At 41.1% G+C, this 26,709-nt stretch overlaps 1 protein-coding gene across 4 annotated transcripts in view; it reads right to left on the bottom strand.

Annotated features, from left to right (window-relative positions):
- The window catches only part of KLHL8 (kelch like family member 8), a 48,921-nt gene extending 23,294 nt beyond the window's left edge, over positions 1-25,627 (bottom strand). Inside the window, exons 1-5 of one of the 4 annotated variants that reach the window (XM_059665991.1) lie at positions 25,499-25,605; positions 15,981-16,128; positions 11,515-11,878; positions 1,641-2,189; positions 190-376 (exon numbers count right to left, since the gene is read on the bottom strand). In XM_059665991.1, the coding sequence (XP_059521974.1) occupies positions 190-376; positions 1,641-2,189; positions 11,515-11,727 (949 nt within the window). In that variant the 5' untranslated portion in view covers positions 11,728-11,878; positions 15,981-16,128; positions 25,499-25,605. Of the gene's footprint in view, positions 1-189; positions 377-1,640; positions 2,190-11,514; positions 11,879-15,980; positions 16,129-25,498 lie in introns of those variants that run through there. The other 3 variants (XM_059665984.1, XM_059665999.1, XM_059666008.1) reach the window with 3 other exon arrangements.
- Between the last annotated feature and the right edge of the window lie 1,082 nt (positions 25,628-26,709).

Here is a 26,709-nt window from a genome sequence, read left to right as displayed (position 1 = left end):
TGGCTCTCAAAAGAAATTTCAATCGTTGTACTGTTGATATTTGGCTCTGTTGACTAATGACTTTGCCGACCACTGCTCTAAGGCAATCAGATACTAATCATCTTACAATCAAGTCTGGGCATACATACCTAACCCTCAAATACAACAAAGATCCTTCCAGCAGAGTTGATAAACAAGTAATTTAATTACCAGCAGTATGCTTCCTTGGTGTAGTCCGAACAGAGTATTCAAAGTCAGGTACTGCTCTGCTACTCAAGTGAAGGTGGTAATTTCTTGCTTCATCCAATAAATCTCTACATTTTAGATTTTGCTTGACAATCTGTTCTTTTGCCACAACACCCATAAGGAAATCCACCGGCAACAGCGGCAAACGAACCTAAGATCACGAACAGTTATGGATATAAAATTTAAGTTGTAACTGGATAGCTCATCCTCCAATTTCACTGCAGCATATTACCCTTTTAAAACTCATTTACTATGTCATAAAGACTTAAAGAACAATGTGCCTAGTACCGGTCTGCACTAATGAAAGCAGATTATATGCTAAATGTATTATCCCCTTTTAAGTACAGCTTTAAGTAGACTAAATAAATAATATTCATTCAATAATATTCATTCAAATTTCTTCCAAAATGGTACTGTCATGATTAGAAGGCCCCTTGCTGCTAAAGAAAAGGCACAATCAAAACAAAACTCTGTGCTTTGCTGTTTTGCCCCTTAAAGCTAAGACTGAACACATGAAAATGTGATCTATTTCTGAAACATACAAACATTCAGATCTGAAAATTGATTTGTTTTCTTCACATCAATTACCTTAGAAGATTATATACTAACTCAAGAACGCATACCTCTTTATGGAGAGGCACTCACTTTTCCGCTCTTAAAAGAAGCACTGATTTTCAGTGGAGTAAAGGCATTATCAAACCAGGCAATACAATTTTGAGCTAAAAGCATGCACACACACACACACAAAAAAATAAGATACAGCTGCAAGATAATGAAACTTTTTGTTTGTTTTTGTTGACAAACTTATTTTCAAAGTAATTCTAATGCCTATTTATTTATCTCCCTAAGTAACCCCTGTTGACAGTAAAAATAAATGACTAAAATAGAGATACATTTCTGAGATTTAAAAAGTAAAACTGTGGTGAGGGAAGAAAATGGAAAAGTTATATCTTGTACTTCTTTCTAGAACAAATCTATATGCACAGAATGATATTTCTAAATCAAATGTAACAAATTCAGATTTACTGTTAAACAGTATAATAAATAGGAAAGTTAAGAGTCAAAGCCAGCCGAAACCTGTTTGGCTCAGTGGATAGAGCGTCAGCCTGCGGACTGAAAGGTCCCAGGTTCGATTCCGGTCAAGGGCATGTACCTGGGTTGCGGGCACATCCCCAGTAGGAGATGTGCAGGAGGTAGCTGATCGATGTTTCTCTCTCATCGATGTTTCTAACTCTCTATCTCTCTCCCTTCCTCTCTGTAAAAAATCAATAAATATATTATAAAAAAAAAAGAGTCAAAGCCATTTTCACATTGTTTTACATCAAGTGATAATTTACACCTTTCATGACAAATGAAACATGTTGATTTGCTTCCCAATTGTTCATTTCTATACACAATCTTATTTCAGTCCCTACCTGTGCAAGCGTTTCATCCAACCATTTGGAATGATGCTGAGGATTGGCAAGAAGCCACTTGATGGCTGCATTATAGACCTGTTTTTCATTCTCAATATTTAGATCACTGGAGGACAAAAGCTTATGGAGATGCTGGGGTGACACACTTACAAAGTCTTCACACTCCACTACTTCAGTAAAGTGCTCACAGGCATACTGATCCGCCATGTCCATCAAGTCTATTCGATTGTGACTTTCTGCAAAGGCTCTTACCGCCAAGCAATTGGAGGGATGAAAATGTAACTTCATGTATTCACAGCAAGCTCGAGCCACCAGTTCCACCTGCAGAATGCAGGCTGCATATAAGAGAGGCTGGACGTTGTCAACAGTCAGAGTGAGCCGTGAAGAATAGACAAACTTTACCAGGTCTTCTATTGCATCGCCATCAAAATCTCTAATTTCAATCACTGTCTGCTTGGCTTCAGCCATTTCAGAGAGAAACATGGCTCTGAAGTAGGGAATAACGCAAGCCAATACCAGTTTGTGACAAGAGATTAACTTTGAGCCAACCTGTTCCAAACAAACAAAACGGGACTCAGTTTAATAACACAGCTAGTTTTAGATCAGCATCAACCATATGCTGTAGTGGGGACAATAACTCCAGACAAATTTAGTGCATTTGTTTTAACAATGTAATGCTTTGGTCACTTACTTTTATTTTTTTTTGAATTTGCATTTTATTTATTTTTTTATTTAACTAGTGACCAGGTGCACAGATTCGTGCACATTGAAAGGAAATTATTATTAGACGGTGGCTGGTGGGGCAGGACTCAGCGAGAAGGGACACACCCCAGAGTCAACATCCTGCAGTCCCTCCCCGGCCACCGCATCTGGGGTGGCACCGTGACTCAAAGGGCATCTGTGGAGTGAGCAGGGTCCCTCCGGCAGGTGGGGTCCCTTGGCCTGGCCTGCAGGGATCAGGCTGAAACTGGCTCTCCGACATCCCGAGGGGTCCCGAAATGCGAGAGGGCACTCTGCAAAGCTGCTGTCATACAGGGTGTGCAACGCAAATGCAATTGTGCAGTAAACCAGATTCGGGGCCGACAGTGCCCCAGCAACAACCTAACCCACGGCCGAAGATGGAATCACACAGCCCCGCGAGGAATTGGGCTCCCTCCTCTCTGGTTTTGGGGTGTGTCACCCGAGAACCGCTGCTGCCAAGTCACTGCAGCTCAGCAGCTCCTCTGTTGAGTGTCCGCCCCCTGGTGGTCAGTGCATGTCATAGTGACCGGTTGGACAGGCGGAGGGACACTTAGCATATTAGCCTTTTACATATATATATATATTAGCCACTTATTTTTTACACATGTATCTATGGATATATAATGCATATAGAGTAAACAATGCTTTATAACACTGTATAAGTTTAAGATATACAATATAATGATTTGATATATGTAATATGAAATGATTGTCACATAATTACATTCTTTCTTCCCTTATGATGAGAAGTTTGAAGACCTTAGCAACTTTCAAATACATATATCTAATATTATTAACTATAGTCATCAAGCCAGGCACTATTTTAAGTACTTTTCATATATTAACTCACTTAAGTTGTCCCAATGCCCTATGATTATATACTATTATTACCCACGATTTATCAGTGAGAAATTGAAGCACAGAGTAAATAAATAAATATTTAGTAGTATTTACTATGACTTAACTGAGGTTTTTTTACTTCCTGCTTAAATTATTTTGAAATAATGAAAAAATGTAATTAATAATTAAATTAATTTTATATTAAAGTAATAAAAACTCTGAAATCTCACCACGTTAATTATTTAAAGATTAGATTGCTTGCAATAGTTTGCTATTACAAATGACATAGTAATGAACTTTGTTGTAATTGAATCTTTGTCCATCTTCCCTATTATTTCCTACAGATAAATTCTAGAAATGCTGCTTCAAATAGGTACAAAATTTGAATAAATTTTGATAAATTGTCCATTTTTTATCTACCTACAATAATTGTATTTCTTCTACAAACTTTTTTCTATGATGTTTTTCTTATTCATTTGTGAGAACTCATACATTTAGAGGATTAGTCATTTGTTTTATATAAAATTAAACTTTCATCTTTTATAGTGTGCTTGTAAATTTTATTCCCCCCATATATTTTTTATATAGTTAAATCAATCTTTTCTTTATGATTTCTGCCTTTGGTACTATGCTTGAAATGGGAATCATTCTAATATTCCATAAACATGTACTTCAAGTCATTTTTTTCTAGTGCTTTTTTTGTTTTAACTACAACTTTTATTTCCATTTGGAAATTTTGGGTACTGAGTAGACAGATATCTTCTTTTTAACCTAGTAGTTATCCAAATTTCCCAGCACTTTATATTGAATAATCAATGTGTACAAGTAATAGAATAGTAGTGTTTAAGCAATTTTTCCATTTTCATGTAGCAGCTGATTATATAATATACTTATAGTTGTGTCTCATTATTTGGGAACTAATTTTTAAGTAAGATATTCTAAAGAAAAAGGTCTGAGGAGTTTTGCTTATAAATGCTCCTCACCCAACTTTTTTCACTGATTTAGAGGAAAAATGAATAACACATATTTCAACGAGCAGATGATCATTTCTGGCCCATATGCTATATTTAATTTTTTAAAAGAATTCATTAAAGTAGGATTTAGATTCTATTGAAACTCAAGTTGAATCCTACACTAAAGCAGAAAGCTTGGCATGTTTTCAAATTCACTTCAACCCTAAAATGAGATCTAAAATCTGATGTCAAACATTTTCAGAATAGCCTAAAAATATCCCCTTTTTAAAAATTATCTGTACATGTCACCACTGATATTTGGTTTTTAGGCAAATATCTGTAAATTTCACATGATCTCTGCTCAATTAACCTGCCAACATTCTCTTACATAATAGTACTATTCTATAAAATAGAGTTCTGTGATTTCCAGGTAAAGTGTTTTAACACTGCTTTCTCACCCAAGCTGTACAAATCAATGGCCCATAAGTTATTTTCATGTTTTTATAATAAGGTTCTGTCTCTCTGTTTTAATTTTAACTTCTTGATCCAAGTAAACAAAGACATGGATGTTTAATGCACATGCATACAAAATCACACACCTATGTACCCCTTAGAACAAATACCCATCTTATCTTTAATAAGAACTTTGAGTAATATGTATGAAATAGGAACATAAAAAATTTTATCTTTTTATTCATTAACTAGAGGCCCGGTGCACAAAATTTTGTGCACTGGGGGGGAATCCCTCAGCCCAGCCTGTGCCCTCTCGCAGTCTGGGACCCCTCGGGAGATGTCCATCTTCTGGCTTAGGCCCGCTCCCCGGGGTATTGGGCCTAAGCTGGCAGTCAGACATCGCTCTGGCACCCCGGGAGCCCTCAGGGGATGTCCACTTGCCAGCGGGGAGCAGGCCTAAGCTGCAGTCGGACATTCTTAGTGCTGCTGAGGAGGCAGGAGAGGCTCCCGCCACCACCGCTGTGCTGGCAGCCATCAGCCTGGCTTGTGGCTGAGCAGAGCTCCCCCTGTGGGAGCGCACTGACCATCAGGGGGCAGCTCATGCATTGAGCATCTGCCCCCTGGTGGTCAGTGTGTGTCATAGTGACCAGTTATTCCCAGTCGCTCTGCTGTTAGGGTCAATTTGCATATTACCCTTTTATTATATAGGATTCTCCTTTGACACTATATACTTTCATTATATTCTTGGAAGTTTATTTCTATATTTTTCTTCTCTGGTACATAAAAAAACATTTAATCACAAATTTAGAATTTAAAGAAATCAAAGTCTATACACTACATATTTAAAGTAGTGTATAGGTGAAAAATACGTAATCTAAAAAATATAGACATTACTATACAATTTTAAATTATATAAGTAAATACTACATTATGTGTCTGTGATACTAGTGAAATTTCTAATTTATATTTGTTTTTATTAGGTCAGTGAACATATAAATAATTCAAAATGCTCAGGGGGAAAAAACATGCCAAGCTTATAGTTTAGTGAAATACGTAAAATATCAACATTAAAAAAATGTTCCCTGCAGTGGCTGGTTGCTCAGTGGTTAGAGCGTTGGCCCTCAGACCAAAGGGTGGAGAGTTCAATTACTGGTCAAGGGCTTGGTTGTGGGTTGTATCCCAGCCCCAGTCAAGGGTGTGTGGGAGGCTTCCTCCCTCCCTTCTACTCTGTCTGAAAATCAATAGGAAAAAAAATCATGTGAGGATTAAAAAAAAAAAAAGTAAGCAGAGTTAGAGGTCAGCAACTATTTCACAAAGGAAATTGTTGGGGAAAAAAATAATAAAATGTTCCCTTATAAAAAAAAATCAAAACCAAGTAATTTTCCATAGATTAGCCAATAGGGATAAGAAAACAATGAAACAAAGGCTTTTAGATTGATAAAGCACTTCACTTTTTTTAAAATGTTTTTTATTAATTTTTTTAGAGAAGAAGGGAGAGGGATAGAGAGAGAAAAACATCAATCAGCTGCCTCCTGCACACCCCACACTGGGAAACAAGCCTGCAAACTAGACATAAGCCCTGACTGGGAATCAAACCTGTGACCTCTTGGTTCATGGGCTGATTCTCAACCACTGAGGCACACAGGCTGGGCAAGCACTTCACTTACAACACAGGGAAAAACAGGGGGAGTCAAGCATGCTTAATTTTAATTATTGATTCAACATGCAAGTCCAACCAGGAAAACTAAGTAGAACTCTGAAAACATAAATGAACTTCTGCTGAATTATGAACTAAAAATCAACAAAAAATGATATAAAAACAACATTAACAAAGAACATCAAAAATTCCAGTACTATCAAATCTGACTTGTAAAATGAACCTATTTTACATAAGGAAGTCAATTACTTTTTAATTTTTTCTCTCTCCTCCCCCATTCCATATAATAAAAGCACAGCATGCAAATTGTCCCCTCGACTGAGAGTTTGTCTGGGAGTTCGACCAGGGGGCAGGGCTGGGTGGGGGAAGGGAGGGAGGCACCAGCTGGCAGTGGCAGCAGGCGACCAGGGGAAGGGAGGGAGGCACTGGCTGGCAGTTGGCAGCCCCTAGGGACCCTACCAGTACACGAATTTTGTTCACTGAGCCTCTAGTCTATATAAAACCCTAATGCAAATCGACCGAACAGTGGAATGACTGGTCGCTATGATGTGCACTGACCACCAGGGGGCATACGCTCAATGCAGGAGCTGCTCCCAGCCTGAAGGCCTAACCAGTAGTGGAGGCAGGGGGCAAGCAGGCGGTGCCAGGCCAGCCAAGGTGGGTGCGAGTGGGGGCCCCCAATCGCCCCACAGGTGGCCCCGCAGATCGGCCCTGATCACCAGCCAGGCCTGGGGACCCTACCTGTGCATGAATTTCATGCACCGGGCCTCTAGTACAATATAATTTACTCAAAAGTCAACAAATACTGTTAACCTTCTGGTATATTTTTCCTTCCAACTTTTTTCTGTGCATTTTGAAACATAACTCAGTTGTCATGAACTTTGTTTCCTAAGTTTCTGAAAACTTTTGTAAGCTTCATTCTCATTGGCTATACACTATTTTAAACCAGAATTAGGGAGAATCTTTCTTTTCCCAAGGGCCATTTAGATATTTATAACATCCTTCTCGGGCCATACAAAATTATCAACTTAAAAATTAGCCTGTTATATTTGGTCAAACATTTAATTATCTCAACACTAATGCCTTGGCAGGGCTAGACCAAATAATTTTGTGGGCCTTATGGCCCCATGAGCCGATGTTCCCCGCCCCTGTTAAACAGTGGATCCAACACAGTTTATTTAACCATTCTGATATCAGCCATTTAGATGTGCAGCATTTTAGAATACTTCTTTGAGATAAAATCTGAAAAGCAGAATGAATCAAAAACTGTGAGCTTTTCAAAGCTGTTGATACAGACTGTCAAATTGTCCACAAAAAAACAATGAGCCAATTTACTTATCCAACAGCAGTGCTTCAAAATACCTCCTTCATAAAAATTTAAAAAGCAATGAATTTTTTAAATACTCAATATGTTGATAATTTATTTTAGCTATGTTTAATGCTTATTAAAAAACTAGAGGCCCAGTGCACAAAAATTTGTGCACTCGGGGGGGTAGAGGGGGGGTACCTCAGCCTGGCCTGTGCCCTCTCGCAGTCTGGGACCCCTCGGGAGATAACAACCTGCTGGCTTAGGCCTGCTCCCGGGTGGCAGAGGGCAGGCCCAATCCCTAGGTACAGCCCCTGGTCGGGCTCAGAGCAGGGCCGATTGGGGAGTTGGGGCGCCACCCCCTGTCATGCACAGAGCAGGGCGGATTGGGAGGTTGTGATGCCACCCTCAGTCACGCTCAGGGTAGGGCCAATTGGGGGGTTGGAGCACCGCCCCCCTGTCACACTCAAGGCAAGGTCGATGGGGAGGTTGCGGCGCCACCCTCGGTCACACACAGAGCAGGGCCAATCAGGGGGTTGGGGCTCCGTACCCTGTCATGCACAGAGCAGGGCCAATCAGGGGGTTGGGGCGCTGCCCCCTGTCACACACAGAGCAGGTCCCGTGGGGGGGGGGGGAGGTTGGGGCGCCGCACCCTGTCACACACAGAGCCGCAGGGCGATCGGGGGTTGGGGAGCTCCCCCCTATCAGGCACAGAGCAGGGCTGATCAGGGGGTTGGGGCGCCTTCCCCTATCATGAATAGAGCAGTGCGGATAGGGAGGTTGTGGCCCTGCCCCCTGTCACACACAGAGCCGCAGGGTGATCAGGGGGTTTGGGCGCTGCCCCCTGTCACACTGATCCCGGTGCCAGGAGGCCTCTCAGCTCCACTGATCCCGGTGCTGGGAGGCATATTACCCTTTTACTATATAGGATAGAGGCCTGGTGCACGGGTGGGGGCTGGCTGGTTTGCCCTGAAGGGTGTCCTGGATCAGGGTGGGGGTCCCCACTGGGGTGCCTGGCCAGCCTGGGTGAGGGGATGATGGCTGTTTGCAGCTGGTCACACATCCTTCAGGGTGGGGTCTCCACTGGGGTGCCTGGCCAGTCTGGGTGAGGGGCTGAGGGCTGTTTTCAGGCTGGTGGGTGACTGAAGCTCCCAACTGCTCCTTTTTTTCTTTTTTCTTTTTTTATTCTGGGCCAGCTTTAGCTCTGGCTCCAGCTCTGAGGCCTCTGCTGCTGAAAGAAGGTATCTGGTTTCTTTGGGTTCTATAATTGAGACACTGTATCAACTCCAGCTCTGAGATCCCAGCTGGCTGAAAGCAGGTTTCTGGGGTTTTGTTTAGCTTCTATATTTGTAACAATGTTTCAAACTGCAAGCTCAGAGGCTGGCAGTGGCAGGCGGGGAACGTTGGAGTCCTCCGTCACTGAGGCAAGCAAGCCTCATGTTAACTTCAAGCTGCCTGGCTGCTGGCTGCCATCTTGGCTGGCAGTTAATTTGCATATCTCGCTGATTAGCCAATGGGAAGGGTAGCAGACGCACGCTAATTACCATGTTTCTCTTTTATTAGATAGGATTGGATATCCTGTGAACTATTCTCTTACAAACAGTTGTTTTACATAGGTTCACTTCATTTCTAAGTTTTAATTATATAATTCCATTAACACAGAATATTAAAAATCTTTTACAAACACCTCAAAATTTTTTAAGTCATTAAAAAAATCCTAAAGCATATTAGGTTGAAATGTTTATAATTATGCCACTTAAACAGTAAATGTTTGAGAACTAGACTGAAATAAAAGTGCAGAAGACACACAGTGGAACAGAAAGAAACAAAGACTGGAGGGGGGAAAAAACACACCTATATAACAAAGATTCCTTTCATATGTGTTTATAAACTACTAGAGGTCCGGTGCATGAAATTTGTGTGCGGGGTGGGGAGGGTCCCTAGCCCGGCCTGCACACTTTCGCAATCCGGGACCCCTTGGGGGATGTCCAACTGCCAGTTTAGGCCCAATCCATCGGGCCTAAACTGGCAGGTGGACATCCCTCTTGCAATCTGGGACCGCTGGCTCCTAACCACTTGCCTGCTTGCCTGCCTGATTGCCCCTAACCACTCTATATCCCTGCCTGATCACTCCTAGCCGCTCTGCCTGCCTGCCTGATCGCTCCTAGTCACTCTGCCTACCTAATCACCCCTAACAGCTCTGTCTGCCTGCCTAATCACCCCTAACCTCTCTGCCTGCCTGAATGCCCTTAACCACTTGTCTGCCTGCCGGCTCAGTGCACATTACAGCAACCGGTCATTCTGCTGTTCAGTCGATTTGCATATTACCCTTTTATTATATAGGATAATTTTTCAGTTTAATCCTTTGTAATTTCATAAAACCTTTTCACTCAAATAGCTACTCTTTTCAATAATTCACCAATTTTAATGAGTTTGAGTAGCCAAAAAAGTGTTTTATTTCCAAGGTCAAGAATGATTTAACTTTGGGTGGTGGGCCCATGATGCAATGTATAGATAGATCATATATCACAGAGATACACACTTGAAGCCTATATAATCCTATCAACCAATGTCATCCCCATAAATTTAATTTAAAAATTAAAAAAATATAAATGGCTACACAGTAAAAAAATAAAATAAAAACTAATTAAAAAATTTTTAAAAATCATTATATTCTATTTCCCATGCATACATTAATATGCTGAATTGGTAATTCATTAAATTTAAATCATCTATTTTACACTTTTTATTTTTACCAAAGCCAGTGTAGGTCACTGAATATCATTCTAAGGTTGAAAATTAGAACAATCGTGTGAAATTAAAGCATAATATACCATATAGAACAAAATGTTCCTTCACTGAAATATACGCATTGCTAGATTTCACAGAGCAGAATTACATAACAGTTTTCTTCTCAAATCCTTAGAACCAAGAAATATGTAAGGACGCTAAAAATTTAAGTAAAGCAAATATAGATCATGTATACACAGTGTAACACTATAATCCTGGACATTCAGGGCCTGAAACTCAAAGTTTATGCTTTCAGTTATAGACTTTTGCTAAGTGTCCCCGATCTGATTTTCCAAGTATGCCCTCAACCCCACAACTATGAGCTCAAAGAATCTGTCTGATCAGGAACAGAAAGCAAAATCTAAGAGATCCCAAAGTGGCAAATCTTATGTGGAAAATGCTGTATGGATGCATTTAATGATATGAATCACTAAAAAAAGTTTAGCACCACACTGAGAGATAAAAATAGGAAAGTACCTTAAGTGAATAATGAAAAACAATTAGAACACAGGCTCTTCCACACTACTTGATCACTTTTCCAGTTTTATTAAAACTGTCTTTTGAGGCAGACTGATATGATTCTATAAAACATAGACAAAGTTTACTAAAGACTTTTTCATCCAACTCTAAATAGACTCTACTTCACTATCTGGTATATAAACAATCTCACTTAACAAAAAATAGTATTGAAGTAGAGATTAAATTACCAGGATAGGAACATAAGTAAAACACTAGTGCAATTGAGTAAACAACCAAGAATTCCTGACTTCTAAACCAAAATCAAGAGTAAGTGAATGCATTAACTTTTTAAATTCACAAATTAAAAACTTATCTGGTCAATAGCAAGTTGATTTTACTACTAGTAACTATTTGTTATTTTAGAATTTCAGAACTCTCAGAAGTTAAGAACAATGACTATCGACATTTAATTAGTACGAGAATTTGATCTTTTGCTAATCTCCCTTTAGTTATCCTCCATTATGTTCCTCCTCCTTCAATCAAAAGGATTGAGACTAAAATCATTCTGATTGGAACAATAAGTACAGCACCAAAAATTTGCTGATATGGTTATAGAAACCCCCATTTTTCATAATACTCTGAAGAGACGGCGAAAAGAAAAAAATACAGTCTGACCTTTAGGGTGACATCACAGAGTTCTCCATTTTCATAAAACCGAAGAAGAGATCCATGAAAATCTTTCCAAGCTTCCTGTGCTTCGAAGACAAAGGAGTCGTCGCCATCACCATCACTGATGGAAGACCTAGTCTTTGTTTGCTGGTGCTGCTGCCTTTTCCCCTTTGTGAAGTGGTTCCTAGGGTATTTTGTATTCATAGAATCTGAAGCCATTTGCAACACTCTTCTTTTAATAGAGCTGTCTTCTCAAACATCCCATTTATTCTTTTGTAAATGGTAGGGCAAAAGCGGAAGGTAGATGCGGCCCACTAAACTTCAGACATTTTCAAAATCCACTCAACTGCCACTGTCCAATTTGCTGACACTGAAAAATAAACAAAACATACGTAGAAACAAACCAAAAGAAAAAAATCAATAATAATTCTAGTTTACCAATATTATATATGTAAAATGACTATATAAATAAAAAAAGAACAAGTAACTTTGGAGCTCTTATGCTAAATGTCACATAAATTACCTCAGAAAATATAGGTGCCCCTTGAACAATGCAGAGGGTAGATTCAAATCCACCCTCATCAAAAATCCACACATCATAAGTATTTTCGACTCACAGTTGGAAATGCATGGTTAGGAATCCGTGGTTGAGAATGAGAAAATACTGGGGTTTTGTTGTTGTTGTTTTGATATATTTTTACTGACTTCAGAGAAGAAGGGAGAGGGAGTGAGAGATAGAAACATCAAAGATGAGAGAGAATTATTAATTGGCTGCCTCCTGCACGCCCTCCACTGGGGATCGAGTTCGCAACCCAGGCATGTGCCCTGACCAAGAATCGAACCATGACACTCACGTTCATAGGTTGACACGCAACCACTGAGCCACGCGGGTTGGGTGAGAAAATACTGTTTTTGATCCATGATTGACTGAATCCACAGATATTAAACCCACAGGCACAAAGGAATGACTATAAAAATCTGTATATAAATGGACCAACATAGATCAAAACCATGTTTTGAAGTATCAACTGTATCAGTATCAGTGAAAAAAGTCCTTTAAAATCTAATTTGAGCCCTACCTGGTTTGGCTCAGTGGATAGAGCATCAGCCTGTGGTCTGAAAGGTCCTGGGTTCGATTCCAGTCAAGGGCACATGCCTGGATTGCAGGCTTGATCCCCAGTAGGGGGCGTGCAGGAAGCAGCCTATCAATGATTCTCTCTCATCATTGATGTTTCTCTCTCTCCCTTCCTCTCTCTGAAGTCAATAAAAATATATATTTTTTTAAAAAAATCTAATTTGAAAATTCTAGGAAGAAGGTAAAATAGAAAGCATTAGGAATTTGTCTTCCCACCTAGACAACAATTGCAGTGGCAGAATCTGTCTGGTGTAACTGCTTTAGAACTCAAGTGTTGAAGGCTTACAACTTCCCGGAGAAGACTTGGATGGTAAATCACGGTTAATTTTGGTCAATTTCAGCTCTTAGTACAGTAGCAGCTTTCCATCCACACCCTCTGTCGCATGCAGGCAGCTGTGCATGTGTTCCAGGAGCAGCAGCTTGCACACAATTTGCAGGAGCTGTGGTGGGCAAAAAGGACCCTGGCCTCCAAGTATCAGGAGTCTCTGCTCTGATTGCTGAGTGCTGTTTCTGCTCACAGAGATGCAGACAAAGAGTGGGCAGACATTTTTGCTGCAACTCCTTCTAGAATTGCAAGCCTTTCTCTCTCAGCTGGAGTAACTTCCAGGGGATTTGAAAGGCTGGTGTTCTTTCCCCCCTATATTTTATACTTTTTCTCCTTTAGGGAGCAAGACATGAAAGACTAAGACGTTAAAAAACAACTGCACATACAAGAAATATTAGACACCCCCCGGGAAAGGCTCAAAAAGACCTGAGAGCACCTGAAGGTTACAGCTCAGGGTGATCTCCAGCATAGATAACATGAGAGAGAGAGAGAGAGAGAGAGAGAGAGAGAGAGAGAGAGAGAGAGAATGAATGAACACAATGACAAAAACTGGCAGACCTTTAAAAAAAAAAAAAAGAAAGAATCTGATTTTCAGACTTATTTTATTAGATTTAAATGTTCAGTATTCCACAACAACAACAACAAAACACAAGGCATACACAGAAACAGATATATATGGCCCATTTGGGGGGGGGAAATAAATCAAAAGAAACTGTCTCTGAAAAAGAACTAATGACATTTATTCTAGACAAATAATTTAAGACACTATCTTACTGATATTTGAAGAATCAAAGGAAGATGTGGTGAAAGTCTTTTGTATGAACAAAACAGAACTATCAATTAAAACGGAGTGGGGGGGGGGGGCGGGGGGCAGGGACACACCATAAAACCTAAAAAGGAACAAAAAACAAATCCTGGAACTGGAAAGTACAAGAACTGAAATGAAACATTCACGAGAGATTCAAAGGCAGATTTGAGGAGGCAGAAAAAAGAATTGGCAAACTTGAAGATAAAATAATAACTATCAAGTGAGAAACAGAAAGAAAAGGTGTAAGAAACATGAACAGAGCCTAAAGGATCTGTGGGACGCCATCAAACGCACCAATGTACATATCACTGGGGTCCTAGAAGAATAAGAGAGAGAGAAGGGGAAGAGAGAATATTTAAAGAAATAATGGCTAAAAACTTCTTAAATTTGATGAAAGACATGAATTTAAACATCCAAGAAGCTCCAAGAAAGATAAACTCAAAGAGACCCAAAACCTGGATACATTATAATCAATCTTTCAAAAGCCAATAATAAATAAAGAATCTTGAAATCAATAAAAGTAAATCATCTCCTGGTTGATGGCTCAGGGATTGAGCATCAGTCCATGAACCAAGAGGTCACTGGTTCGATTCCCGGTCAGGGCACATGCCTGGGTTTTGGTTTCAATCACCAGCCAATCAATGTTTCTCTCTCATCAATGTTTCTGTCTTTCTATCCTTGTCCCTTCCTCTCTCTCTAAAAATTTAATTTAAAAAAATATATTTTTTTAAATAAAAGTGAGTCATCACACAAGTGATCCTCAATAAGATGATCAGATTAGAAATTTTGGAGGCCAGAAGACAGTGGGCAAGTATGTTTAAAGTATTAAAAGACAAAATCTGTCAACCAAGAATCCTATATCCAGCAAAACTGTTCTTCAAAAGTGAGAAAGAAATTAAGAAATCCCAAATAAACAAAAGCTAAAGGAGTTCATGACCACTAGATCTGGCCTGCAAGAAACACTCACGGGGTCCTTCAAGGTGAAATGAAAGAACACCAGACAGTAACTCAAAGCCATAGGGAGAAATAAATATCTCAATAAAAGTAAATACATAAGTAACAAAAATTAATATTGTAACAACAGTTTGCAACTGCATTTTTTTTCTCTGCATGATTAAAGAAAAAATTAAATTAAGCATAACTGGATTGGCAAAATGAATAAAAACACATGATTCAAGTATATGCTATCTATAAGAGATTCACTCAAGATCCAGACACAAACAGGTTGAAGTGCAAAGGATGAGAAAAATATTTCATGCAAATAGTAACCAAAAGAGAGCAGAAATGGCTATACCACGATCAGACAAAATAAGACTTTAAATTTTAAAATGTCATAAGAGACAGAGGATATTATACATTAATAAAAGATTCAATACAGCAAAAAGATATAACAATAAATATTTACACATATAATGACAGATCATGAAAAGAATTGAAGGGAGAAAGGAACAGTTCTACAATAACAGATGGAGATTTAAATCCCCCAGTCACAATAATGGATAGAACAACAAATAGAAGGTAAGTATGGAAACAGAGAACTTAACACAATAAACCAACTACTCTAACAGACATGCCCAGAACACTCTATCCGAAAACAAAATACATATTCTTCTCAAGTGCACACAGACATTTTCCAGTATAGACAATATGTTAAACCACAAATTTAAGTCAAAATAGACTTAAAAAGATAACAGACCAAGTATCTTCTACCAATTCGGCATGAAGTTATTTACCAATAACAACAACAACAAAAATGGAAAAAGAAAAATTAGAAAATACTTAGAGATGCATTAAAACTAAAATAAAACATACCAAAACTTATGGGGCTCAGTGAAAGCAGTGGTAAGGAGGAAATTTATAGCTACAAACACATTTTTTAAAAAATTTCAAATCAATAACCAAACTTTACAACTTAAGGAACTAGAAAAAGAACAAACTAAACCCAAAGCAGAAGGGAGGAAATAATAGACATTAGAACAGAGGTAAACATAAAATGTACCATATTAACTATTTTTAAGTGCACAGTTCAGTGATATTAAATACAATCACACTGTTGTGCAGCCATCACCACCATCCATCCCTGTAATTCTTCATCTTGTAAAACTGAAACTCTATTCCCATTAAAGAAATCCCCATTCTCTCCTCCTCCCCAGCCCTTAGCAACCATTATTATACTTGGTCTTTATGATTTTTACTACTCATACCTCATATAAGTTGAATCATACAGTACTTATCTTTTTGTGACTGGCTTATTTCACTTAGCATAATGTCCTCAAGGTTCATCCATGTTGTAGAATATTGCAGAATTTCCTTCCTTTTTAAGACTGAATAGTATCCCATTGTGGGATACAGCTAAAGCAGTGTTTTGGGGAAAATTTTAGAGCATTAAATGCTTATGTTAAAAAAGAAAAAAAAGGTCTTAAATCAATAATTAAGCTTTCACCTTAAGAAACTAGAAAAAAAGGAGCAAAATGTACTCAAAGCAAGCATAAGGAAATAATAAAGAGTACAAACAAATAATATCAAAAACAGAAATTAAATCAAAACCAAAAGTTTTTTTTTAAAGATCAACAGAATTGATAAACATCTAGCAAGACTGACAAAAAAAAAAAAAAGAGAAGACACATGCCCTAATATCTGGAATATTAGGGATTATCACAATGAATCCACAGGCAATGAAAGGTTAATAAGGTAACTACTATGGAAAACTCTACATATGTAAATGTGACAACTTAGTAAGTGTTAGTTCTCTCCAGTTCAATATGGCATAAAAATCTACACTAATAAAACAGAAACATGGTAATTGGCATACGACTGCTACCCCTTTCATTGGCTAATCAGCGAGATATGCAAATTAACTGTCAGCCAAGATGGCGGCCGGCAGCCAGGCAGCTTGAAGCTAACATGAGGCTTGGTTGCCTCAGTGACGGAGGAAACCAACGTTGCTGCCTGCTGCCGGCCTCTGAGCGGGCAGTTTAAGAAACATTGTAACAAATACCGCCCAACTTCAGCCAGCAGATTCGCAACATTGTATGCAAAGGCCAGAAACCTACTTTCAGCCAGAGGCCTAAGAGCTGGAGCCAAGCCTCAAGCTAAAGCTGGCCCAGAATTAAAAAAAAAAAAAAAAAAAGGAAAAAAGGAGCGGTTGGGAGCTTCAGTCACCCCCAGCCTGAAAACAGCCCTCAGCCCCTCACCCAGACTGTCCAGGCACCCCAGTGTGGACCCCCACCCTGATCCAGAACACCCTTCAGGGAAAACCAGCCGGCCCCACCCATGCACCAGGCCTCTATGCTATATAGTAAAAGGGTAATATGCCTCCCGGCACCGGGATCAGCGTGACGGGGGCAGCGCCCAAACCCCCCGATCGACCTGCGGCTCTGTGCCTGATAGGGGGGAGCTCCCCCCCCCCCCACGGGCCCTGCTCTGTGTGTGACGGGGTAGAGCCATAACCTCCCCATCAGCCCTGCCCTGAGTGTGAGAGTGGCGGCGCCCCAACCCCCTGATCCGCCCTGCTCTGTGTGTGACACGGGGGAGCTCCTCAACCCCCTGATGGGCCCCGCTCTGTGCGTGACAGGGTACGGAGCCCCAACCCCCCTGATGGGCCCTGCTCTGTGTGTGACAGGGGGCAGCGCCCCAACCCCCGGATTGGCCCTGCTCTGTGCGTGACAGGGGGTTGCTCCACAACCTCCCCATCGACCCTGCCTTGAGTGTGACAGGGGGCGGCGCCCCAACTCCCCAATCGGCCCTGCTCTGAGCCCGACCAGGGGCTGCACCTAGGGATTGGGCCTGCCCTCTGCCACCCGGGAGCAGGCCTAAGCCAGCAGGTCCTTATCTCCCGAGGGGTCCCAGACTGCTAGAGGGCACAGGCCGGGCTGAGGGACCTCCCCTCCCCCCCGAGTGCACAAATTTTTGTGCACCAGGCCTCTAGTAAATAAATAAAAGGCACAGAGATTGGAAAGAAATAAGTCTGCCCCTATTAGCAGACATGATTGTCTATGTAAAACATTCCCAAGAAACACCTAGAACTAATGAGTAAGTTTAACAAGGTCACAAAATAAAAGGCGAACACACAAAAATCAATCATATTTCTACATATTAGATATGCATAATTGAAAACTGAAATTTTTAAAAGCAACACTACTAAGAATGGCTCAAGAAAAATTTATTCTAAAATCAAAAGCTTATTTACAAAATGACAATGTGATCATGATAAATGGACAGTCCAGCAATTTTCAAACTTGTTCATCTCATGGCACACATAAACTAATTACTAAAATTCTGCAGCACACCAAAATATATACATCTTGCTGACCTGACAAACAAAAGGGGTAATTTTGATTCATTCACACGCGACAGCTATAGTTGTGTTGGCTGTTGTCATTTTTTTATTTGACAGGCTAAGACAGTGGTCGGCAAATTGCGGCTCACGAGCCACATGCGGCTCTTTGGCCCCTCGAGTGTGGCCATTAAGTTTCAATCGCACTGTACATGCGCGCCCGCACGTGGTATTTTGTGGAAGAGCCACACTCAAGGGGCCGCAGTTTGCTGACCACTGGCCTAAGAGAAAAGAGTCAGGTATTATACATTTTAAAAATTATTGTGGCACACCAGTGAAACTGTGGGGACAGACACATATAGCAATAGAACAGAATAGTCAGTTTAAAAATAGACCCACACAAATATCTCCAATTGGTTTTTGACAAGGCACAAAAGCAACTCAATGGAGAAATGACAGTCTTTTAACAAATGATATTGAAACAACTGAACATCTACATACGAAATATGGCAGCCGATCAATGATTCTCTCTCATCATTGATGTTTCTATCTCTCTCCCTTCCTCTCTGAAATCAATAAAAATATTAAAAAATAAAATAACTAAAAATGCAATACACTCACTATCTTTCATATATAAAATACTATGCAAATGCTGACATTCATCTCTAATTAATTTTTAAGATATATAGACCTCTCAGACTTTTTTGTTGTTGTTAATCCTCACCTAAGGATATTTTTCCATTGATTTTTAGGGAGAGTGGAAGAGAGAAGGAAAGACAGAGAGAAACATTGATGTGAGAGAAACACATCGATTGGTTGCCTCCTACACGAGCCCTGACCAGGGCCTGGGCCGTGGAAGAGCCTGCAACAAAGGTACATGCCTTTGACCAAACTGAACCCAGGACCCTTTGGTCCTCAGACCGACACTCTATCCACTGAGGCAAACCGGCTGGGGCCTCAGATTATTTTTATAGAGAACAAATCTACTGAGATAAAAATAGTTCTGTTACTTTATCTTATAAATCCCAAGTATTGATTTAGAACATTTACATTTCAAATGAAAAAACTGACCAATATAAAAGGGAAAAAGAAAAAAAAAGATCTGAGAAAAAAAGGCATTACTCTGGTTGGATTCATTCATAAGCTTGTATAACATCACTTGATCCACCTCATACTCTTCAGACCTTGTGACTGTTACTGGAAACTGACCCAGAAACAGAAGTTGGCTTCACATTATAAAGCGCTATAGCCCAGCAATCTAACACTTACAAGGAAAACAGGGCAGTTTGATACAGAGTACTTCAAACTCTTATTACAAAAATAAACTCAAGCTTAGCACTCCAACCTGATTCTGAAATTCCCCAAATGCAAATAAGATTAACTTTAAATGTTATAAATTAAAATTATAAATTATAGTCTAATTTAAGACTATAAGATGATTGTAAATTCCATATTCTTTTCTAACCAGCAATATTGAAAGTCAAAGTGATCAATTAGGATTTATTATAACTTTCTACTTTGTGCTATATAAGAAGAAATATTATACAACACATATAACTATGTAAATATCTTCTAGTTTGGAAGATAAAATAGTTTTCTTTAGCATTTGGTGTTTTGTTGACAAAAGAAAACATGTCCAACTTTTAGAACGAACCAAATTATCTTTTAGCATTTCAAAGTAATATTTTAATATGCTGGACTGTATTAGGGTGTGGTTCTCTGCCATACAGTCTATTGCCCATCAAGGCAGGGAGGGCAGGAGTGGACAGTATCTGCCTAATGATCATGCATGAATCAGTGGTGTGTCATCTTCAGCTCTAAGAAGCAGCACTATTAATCAGGGGACTGGCCAGCATACTGTTATATCATAAATATCAACCTCTGGTAGAAAACAGGCACTCACGGTGCTTCAAAAATTACCTGTTCACTTTCTTTTCTCAAAAAACGAATGTTAAAAATAATCTGCAAAATATATAGTAAAAACAAACAAAAACCCTGCCTAAATAACTGAAACTAATGGTTCCTAGAACCTCTCAGTGGTTCTCAACCTTCTGGCCCTTTAAATACAGTTCCTCATGTGATGACCCAACCATAAAATTATTTTCATTGCTACTTCATAACTGTAATGTTGCTACTGTTACGAATCGTAATGTAAATATCTGATATGCAGGATGGTCTTAGGTGACCCCGATGAAAGGGTCGTTCGACCGCCAAAGGGGTCTCGACCCACAGGTTGAGAACCGCTGTTCTAGGGGGGGGATGGTCATACTAGTCAACCCCTTTTGAGCATGTTGAAAGCTGTGAGTCTTCTCCCCAGAAAAGTGCTGTACACCCATACACCGAGTTTATACTCCTAGGTTAGAAGACCACTTATGGGCATACCAGCAAGATGACATTATAATTCTGCACAGCAATGTATTGTCATTCAATGCTACTAAAAAGTGCTTTTATGACTCATCACTTTGTAAAAGAAAATGGGTCACTTTTTAACTTATTAATCACTCCATAGGTTCTAGATATCAAGGATATTGGATGAAGTTTGCTTTCTAACTATTTTAAAGCATTAATGAACTTGTGCAGAAAATAGTTTAGTTCCGCCGTCCCCTACACTGTTCTACCCATTCAGTTCTATAAATAGAACTATTATATCTCTAAACAACTTGGAAAAGATGCGATATTGTGTGTTGGAGAATGGGTGTGGCCTATGTCAAAGCCCTGGCCATACAGACAGTGGCAGAAATATCATCCAATGTGTTTACTGGGAACATGGGACCCCAGCCCACGAGACTAGAAAATATGTGGCTCAACCAGGTCTGGTTTTGAAGACTGAAAGGTAGGTGTGTGTGTGTGTGTGTGTGTGTGTGTGTGTGTGTGTATGTGTGTGTGTGTGTGTGTGTGTATAACTGCTATTGTTGGAAGCAGTAAAAAGGTTTCACAGATTATTAACTTTCAAATGTTGGAGATTTTTATCTGGAAAGATGGTTGGGAGAAGCGATCTTGACATCTCACTAAAGGTATGAAATTTCTTTTTTGATAGATCCTCCCTTCCCCCAACTGGTGGGCGGAAATTTCTTCTTTATAATGTTCAATTACAGCAGAGGTCAGCAAAACTTTTATCAAAAGAGCCAGACAAATAAATACCTTAGGCTGTCAGGGTAGGTGTTTCTATCAAAGCGACTTAATTTTAGTGTTTATACAAATCAGCCATAAGCAATATGTAAATGAATGAGCATAACTGGGTTCCAATAAATTTTTATTTATGAACATAGAAACACACACACACACAAAAACAAAAAAAAAACAAAAACAAAAAAAGACACAGCAAGATGAAGTAGAAAATTTTCCAAGGTCCCTTTGACCTTCTTCGATAGTTTTACCTGAGTCACAGGAATTATGCATAACCAGATAACGAACTCTCTTGTATAACCAGCCCTTAGAAAAAAAAAAGTTTTAACAGTATTTACATAACTGGTATTCACCGGAAATAAACTATACTAGCAGCATTAAAAAAAAAAACAACCAGCATGTGACTAATGATATCAATGAATATTATGGTGCTTACTGCTTATGAAATTATTTCACTTATTATAAACATTTTTACCCCCCTTTTACAGCTGAGAAACAGGTTCAGAAAATAACTCACCATGGTCACACAGCCAAGTTTAGTCTCTTTAGTTCTTAATATACAAAAGTAAGTAACTGTCACCCTAGCTGGCTTGGCTCAGTGCATAGAGCATCAGCCTGCGGACCGAAGGGTTCCGAGTCTGATTCCGGTCAAGGGCATGTACTTTAGTTGCAGGCTCCTCCCCCGCCTGGGCCCTGGTCCGGGCTTGTGCAGGAGGCAACCAATTGATGTGTTTCTCTCACATCGATATTTCTTTCTGTCTTTCCCTCTCTCTTCTACTTTCTCTAAAAAATCAATGGAAAATTATCCTCAGGTGAAGATTAAAGAAAAAAAAATTGTTGAAAATTCAAATATAAGAAACCGAAGTTTAAACATCCAGTTTTTTAAAACAGAAAAGCTATGTGAAATTAATTTTTAGGATGTTTAAAATATTCTCTTTAATCTTCTAAAAATAACACCCATTTCAATTCTCTACAACTCTTAAAAGTTCTCGACTTGTTTTTAAGGAGTCATTTACCTACAGCCATAGATAGAATGTACACCACCAAGAGTGAACTGTAATATTAACTCTGGACTTTGAGTGATAACAATGTGTCAATATAGGTTCATCAGTTGTCATAAATTTACCCTTCCAGGGTGGGGATTTCGATAGCTGGGGAGATTGTACAGATGTGGGACAGGGCAGAGGGCACATGGGGGCAGAATGTATATGAGAAATCTCAATATTACTATGAACCTAAAACTGCTCTCAATATAAACTCTATTTTGAAAAGGGAATGGGGTGTCAAATTTTAGCTACCTCACTTTCTTAACAATGAGGAAATGATGCTGGGTTTTTTGTTGTTGTTTTTATTACACTCACTGGCTGAATTTACAGAACATGCAATTATTACAGACTATAATATCATCTTAAAAGACAATAATAGTAATCTTATAAAATGCTAAAGAATTAGTAGCTTTAGATGTTAATATGGTAAAGCTGTTACCAGAAAGGGGACTGACCAGGAGCGGACTAGCTGGTAGTGTGCGGGTTCTTGACTTCCTGCGGGAAAGATTTCACAACACAAGTCCAGGTGATTTTGAGAGTGTGTTTATTAATTAAAGCTGGGGACAGTGAAACAAGAAAGGGCGTTCGACAGTGGTTCTCAACTTTGGCTGCACATGAGAATCACCTGGGAATCTTTTTAAAATGCTGATTTCTGGGCCTCATCCTCTGGCTTACTGGCCTGTCTTAAAGCTAAATGTAATGATTGAGGTACAGTATCCTGAAATTTCTTTTTACATTTGTATTAAAACTACTTGGTATCTTAAAGGCAATCTATAAAGTGACTAAAAGTTTGAAGTGGGTCATGGGTTGACTGAATATGGGTGGCTGTAAAAAGAGGAAAAGCAACAGCCAATGAAAAACCCCACTGCCAAGCAAAGGTCCTGTGCTCACCAAGTCTACCTGCTGGCAGGGTCAAGACATGAGGGAGATGGGGGAAGAGTGAGAATGAAGAACACCAAGAGCTGAACAACTATCAACTCACACAGGAGGAAAGTGTGGACGGAAGGAAAAAGGGGGCGGGGAGGGCACCACATACTAAACCTGACAAGCTCGGCCATGTTACACACTCAGAGACAGGACGTCACCACATAGTACGTCTGAAATTAACACTTTCTAACTGAAAGCGGCTCATGGTGGGTAGTCATGTTCCACGGCGGCATTTTTCCCTACCAAAGATCATTTTCACCGTACCTGGGCCTGTCGTCTTTTTGCACCTAAGATAACATATGTGATAACATGACTTTGGAATATATATTTTTAAAAAAATCCTTTTTTTTTTTGTCTGGATCCCTCCAAGCACAACCACCTCTCCAGAGCAGAGACCACAAATCCCTTCATAGTTATTATTACCGTGTTCACTTTCCTATACCCACCTAGGTAAAAGAAGTATGTGTCTATTAGGTTTACTTTTTACCCACTCCCAGAGAGCTCTCCCGCTCCCCTCCCCGCCTCACTAATCTGTCACCAATGAACTTCATGTAGGCCCTGTATATCTTCCCCTTTGATTCTGATGAATAAAGTAAGTGGTAAAACTGCCATTTTCCAGAGCATTTTCTCAACCCACTGAGATTTTGCTTCCAGGTAACGGTCATCAAGTTGGCTCAATTAAACTCATAAAGATTCTCTACAGATTTTGAATGCTTCTTATGTTAACAAAAGCAATACCAAAAAAAAAAAAAAAAAAGGTGCAACCAGCTGATAAAATACTTCTCAGCCCAAGTTTTTTCAAAAACCTTTTCCCAAAGATTTCTTCCAAAGTGGTGACATTTGTGAAGAGAACCACGTTTTGCCTCCCAGACGCTGCCTTTTAGGGATGTTGATTTTAAGCTGTTTATTAAGAAACAAGACTCAGAACCTTTGACCCTGCGCCTTTTCCTGCCCAACACATTCAGACACAGAAATCTGCTTCAGGAAGGATATCTTAAAATGTCGCCTTAACCTAAGTTGAATTATATATAGTTTAAAAAAAGAAAAAAAAAAAGGGCTTCAGGCAGGCGCCTATTGGCTAGATACCCCCTCTACAGTGTCGCACTGTTTCTGAGTTGCCTAGCAAGGATTTACCCGCCATGTATGTTCTGCTCCCCAACCACCTGTAAACGGCCCATTCCCCACCCCCTTTTTTTCCTTTGTCCCAAACGTCTTATATACCCCCTGTTGCCTCCCTCTCTTTGGAATGTTCGTGCTTTTGTGAATTCCTCAAGCACATACATACATGAAAAACTTTGGTTGTTCTCCTTTAATGTCTTTGTTAATTTGATAAGGAGCCCATACAGAACTTAAAAGGTGTGTGTGGGGGGGGGGGGAGTATCAATCTATTTTAGTCCCCACATTAGCACAGGGAAAAAGTGCAAGAGGTGGTTACGCTATGAAAGCAGACGAAAGAGAATGAGAAAGGTTCGATTTTCTACAAAAAGCCACCTGCATCAACACTGCCAAGCGGCAAAATATATAACAAGCGCTTCAAACCCAGGCGCCTGGGACTGTGCAAACCCAGCCGAGGGCGAGCCGCAGGCTAGAACCCTGCAACCGTGCGGCCGAGACAGCCTCCGGAGGAAACCCGCAGGCTCAGGACGCAGCCCCGGACCCCGAGGAAGGAGCCGGGAGCCGGCTGGCATCGCTGCGGGCAGACAACTCGGCCGAGCGGCTGCGTGCGTGGGAACGGCTGCCGTGTCCGGTGTCACGCCGCGAGGGGCCACACCACCGCGGGAGGCACACCTGTTGCGGGCAGAAGCCCCTAAACCAGCAATGAGGACGGGCCGCCCAGGGGCAAGTCTCGCCCCCACCCCAGGACCCGCTAGCCCGGGACAGGCAACCTGCCCCCGGGAGACGTCCCGGCCAGGCCGCTCAGCCCCCCGCCGCTGCGGGTCCCCGAGCTGCTCCGCCCCCACAGCGGCTCCCCGGGGCGCCGAGCGCCCGCCCTGACCCCCTCGCCCGCGCACCACTCGTTCCCGGACCCGCAAGCACCTGCCTGGCTCTCTGGCTCAGAAAGACCGGCAGCAGCGCGCCGGGGGGCGGCCGGCGACACCGAAGGCGCGGAGGCTGGGGCTCCCCTCGGGGGCGCGACCCCGATCCTCCCGCCAACCAGGACGCCGGAAAGCGTGCAGCTTTCACGGGCCCGAAGCCTCCGGCTGTGGAGTCTGCTTACTGCTCGCAGGGCTGGCGGCGCCCGGCGCCCGAGCCAGGGCGGCGTTAGGGTTTGCAGCTGGGGCGAGAGGGCTCGGCGAGGGCGCGGGGACCAAGGCGCCGGGAGCGAGGGGAACGAGCGCCCAGTTACCTCGGTCCTCGGCTCGGTCCTCCGTTCGCTTCCTTCTGGCCTCGCCGAGAGCGCAGCCGCGCCACCGGGTCCCCACAGCTGCGAGGCACCAGCCCCGAACAGCGGGCCTGACGCGCGCACCCCCGCGCCAGCGCGGGAGCCGGCTCCTCCGGCTCAGCCCCCGGAGCGGGGCCGGGGGCGGGGCGAGGAGAGCGCCCCGGGCGGCGCGCGGCACTCTGGGAAGTGTGGTTCTAGGGGACCTTTCGCGTCCGCCCCGCGTCCCGGCCGCCCCGCTCGCCCCGGACCGCGGGAGTCCCCCGGGACTGGCAGGGTCGCCCTGCCCTGATATGGCAGGCTGGGGCCTAGCCAAGCCCTCAGAACACAGTTTTGGATAGGATACCGCGTAAACACCTCTGCAGTTGTTCAGTTTCTTCATTTCACTGCCAATGCAAAATGTAGTTTATTTTTATACCCACCCAGTTTCCTCGTGCGCGTGGTGTTCTTAGGGTTTATGCCTTTCAAAAACAAAACAAATACACAAGAAGAGGAAAGAAGGCTCCTACTTTTACTCCTTTATCACTGCCTCTACATGCTCCACAAAGGAAATGACAAACCGTTCATGTTTATAAATACCCACAGGTTATAAACATAAGGAAGCAGTGTATTGACCGTAAGCATCCTCTGCTACCAACATGAGAGTAAAAGTGACGCCGAAGTAAACGAACTCTTCAATAAAGTCAATGGCGCTTAGGGGGGTAGAGATGAAGAGAAAGCAAAGAAACATTTTTACAAGAGGGTATTCCCCTACACGTGCCTTTTGTTAACGCAGCCTCAAGCTTCTACAACCCTAGGAATCTAGTTCAGAATAAATTCAATCTGAAGTACATTTATGAATATTAACACATAGGTTTGTATTATGCTAGGAAAGAGCTTTTTTTTTTTTTTTTTACATTTGCGTCTTATGTAAAAACCCAAAAGTGACTACTAGTACTTCCATTTGAAATTTCATTTCTAAAAAAAGAAAACCACTTGCTTTTTACATAGCAGAAGTAGAAATAAATAATTCTTAATATTTTAAGATATTTCTCTTTAGAGCATATTTTGTAAATGTAATGCAAATGCCCTTGGAAAAATAAAGCAACACCAGTCTTAAAGTGTGCATACAAAAGCTGTAAAAGTTGTCTGGAAGCATGATATAATACAATGTATATTTCATAAGACCATGTTCTAAC

The sequence above is a fragment of the Myotis daubentonii genome, chromosome 1, assembly GCF_963259705.1.
Source record: "Myotis daubentonii chromosome 1, mMyoDau2.1, whole genome shotgun sequence".
NCBI lineage: Eukaryota > Metazoa > Chordata > Mammalia > Chiroptera > Vespertilionidae > Myotis > Myotis daubentonii.
This window is presented reverse-complemented; position numbering and strand designations above follow the sequence as displayed.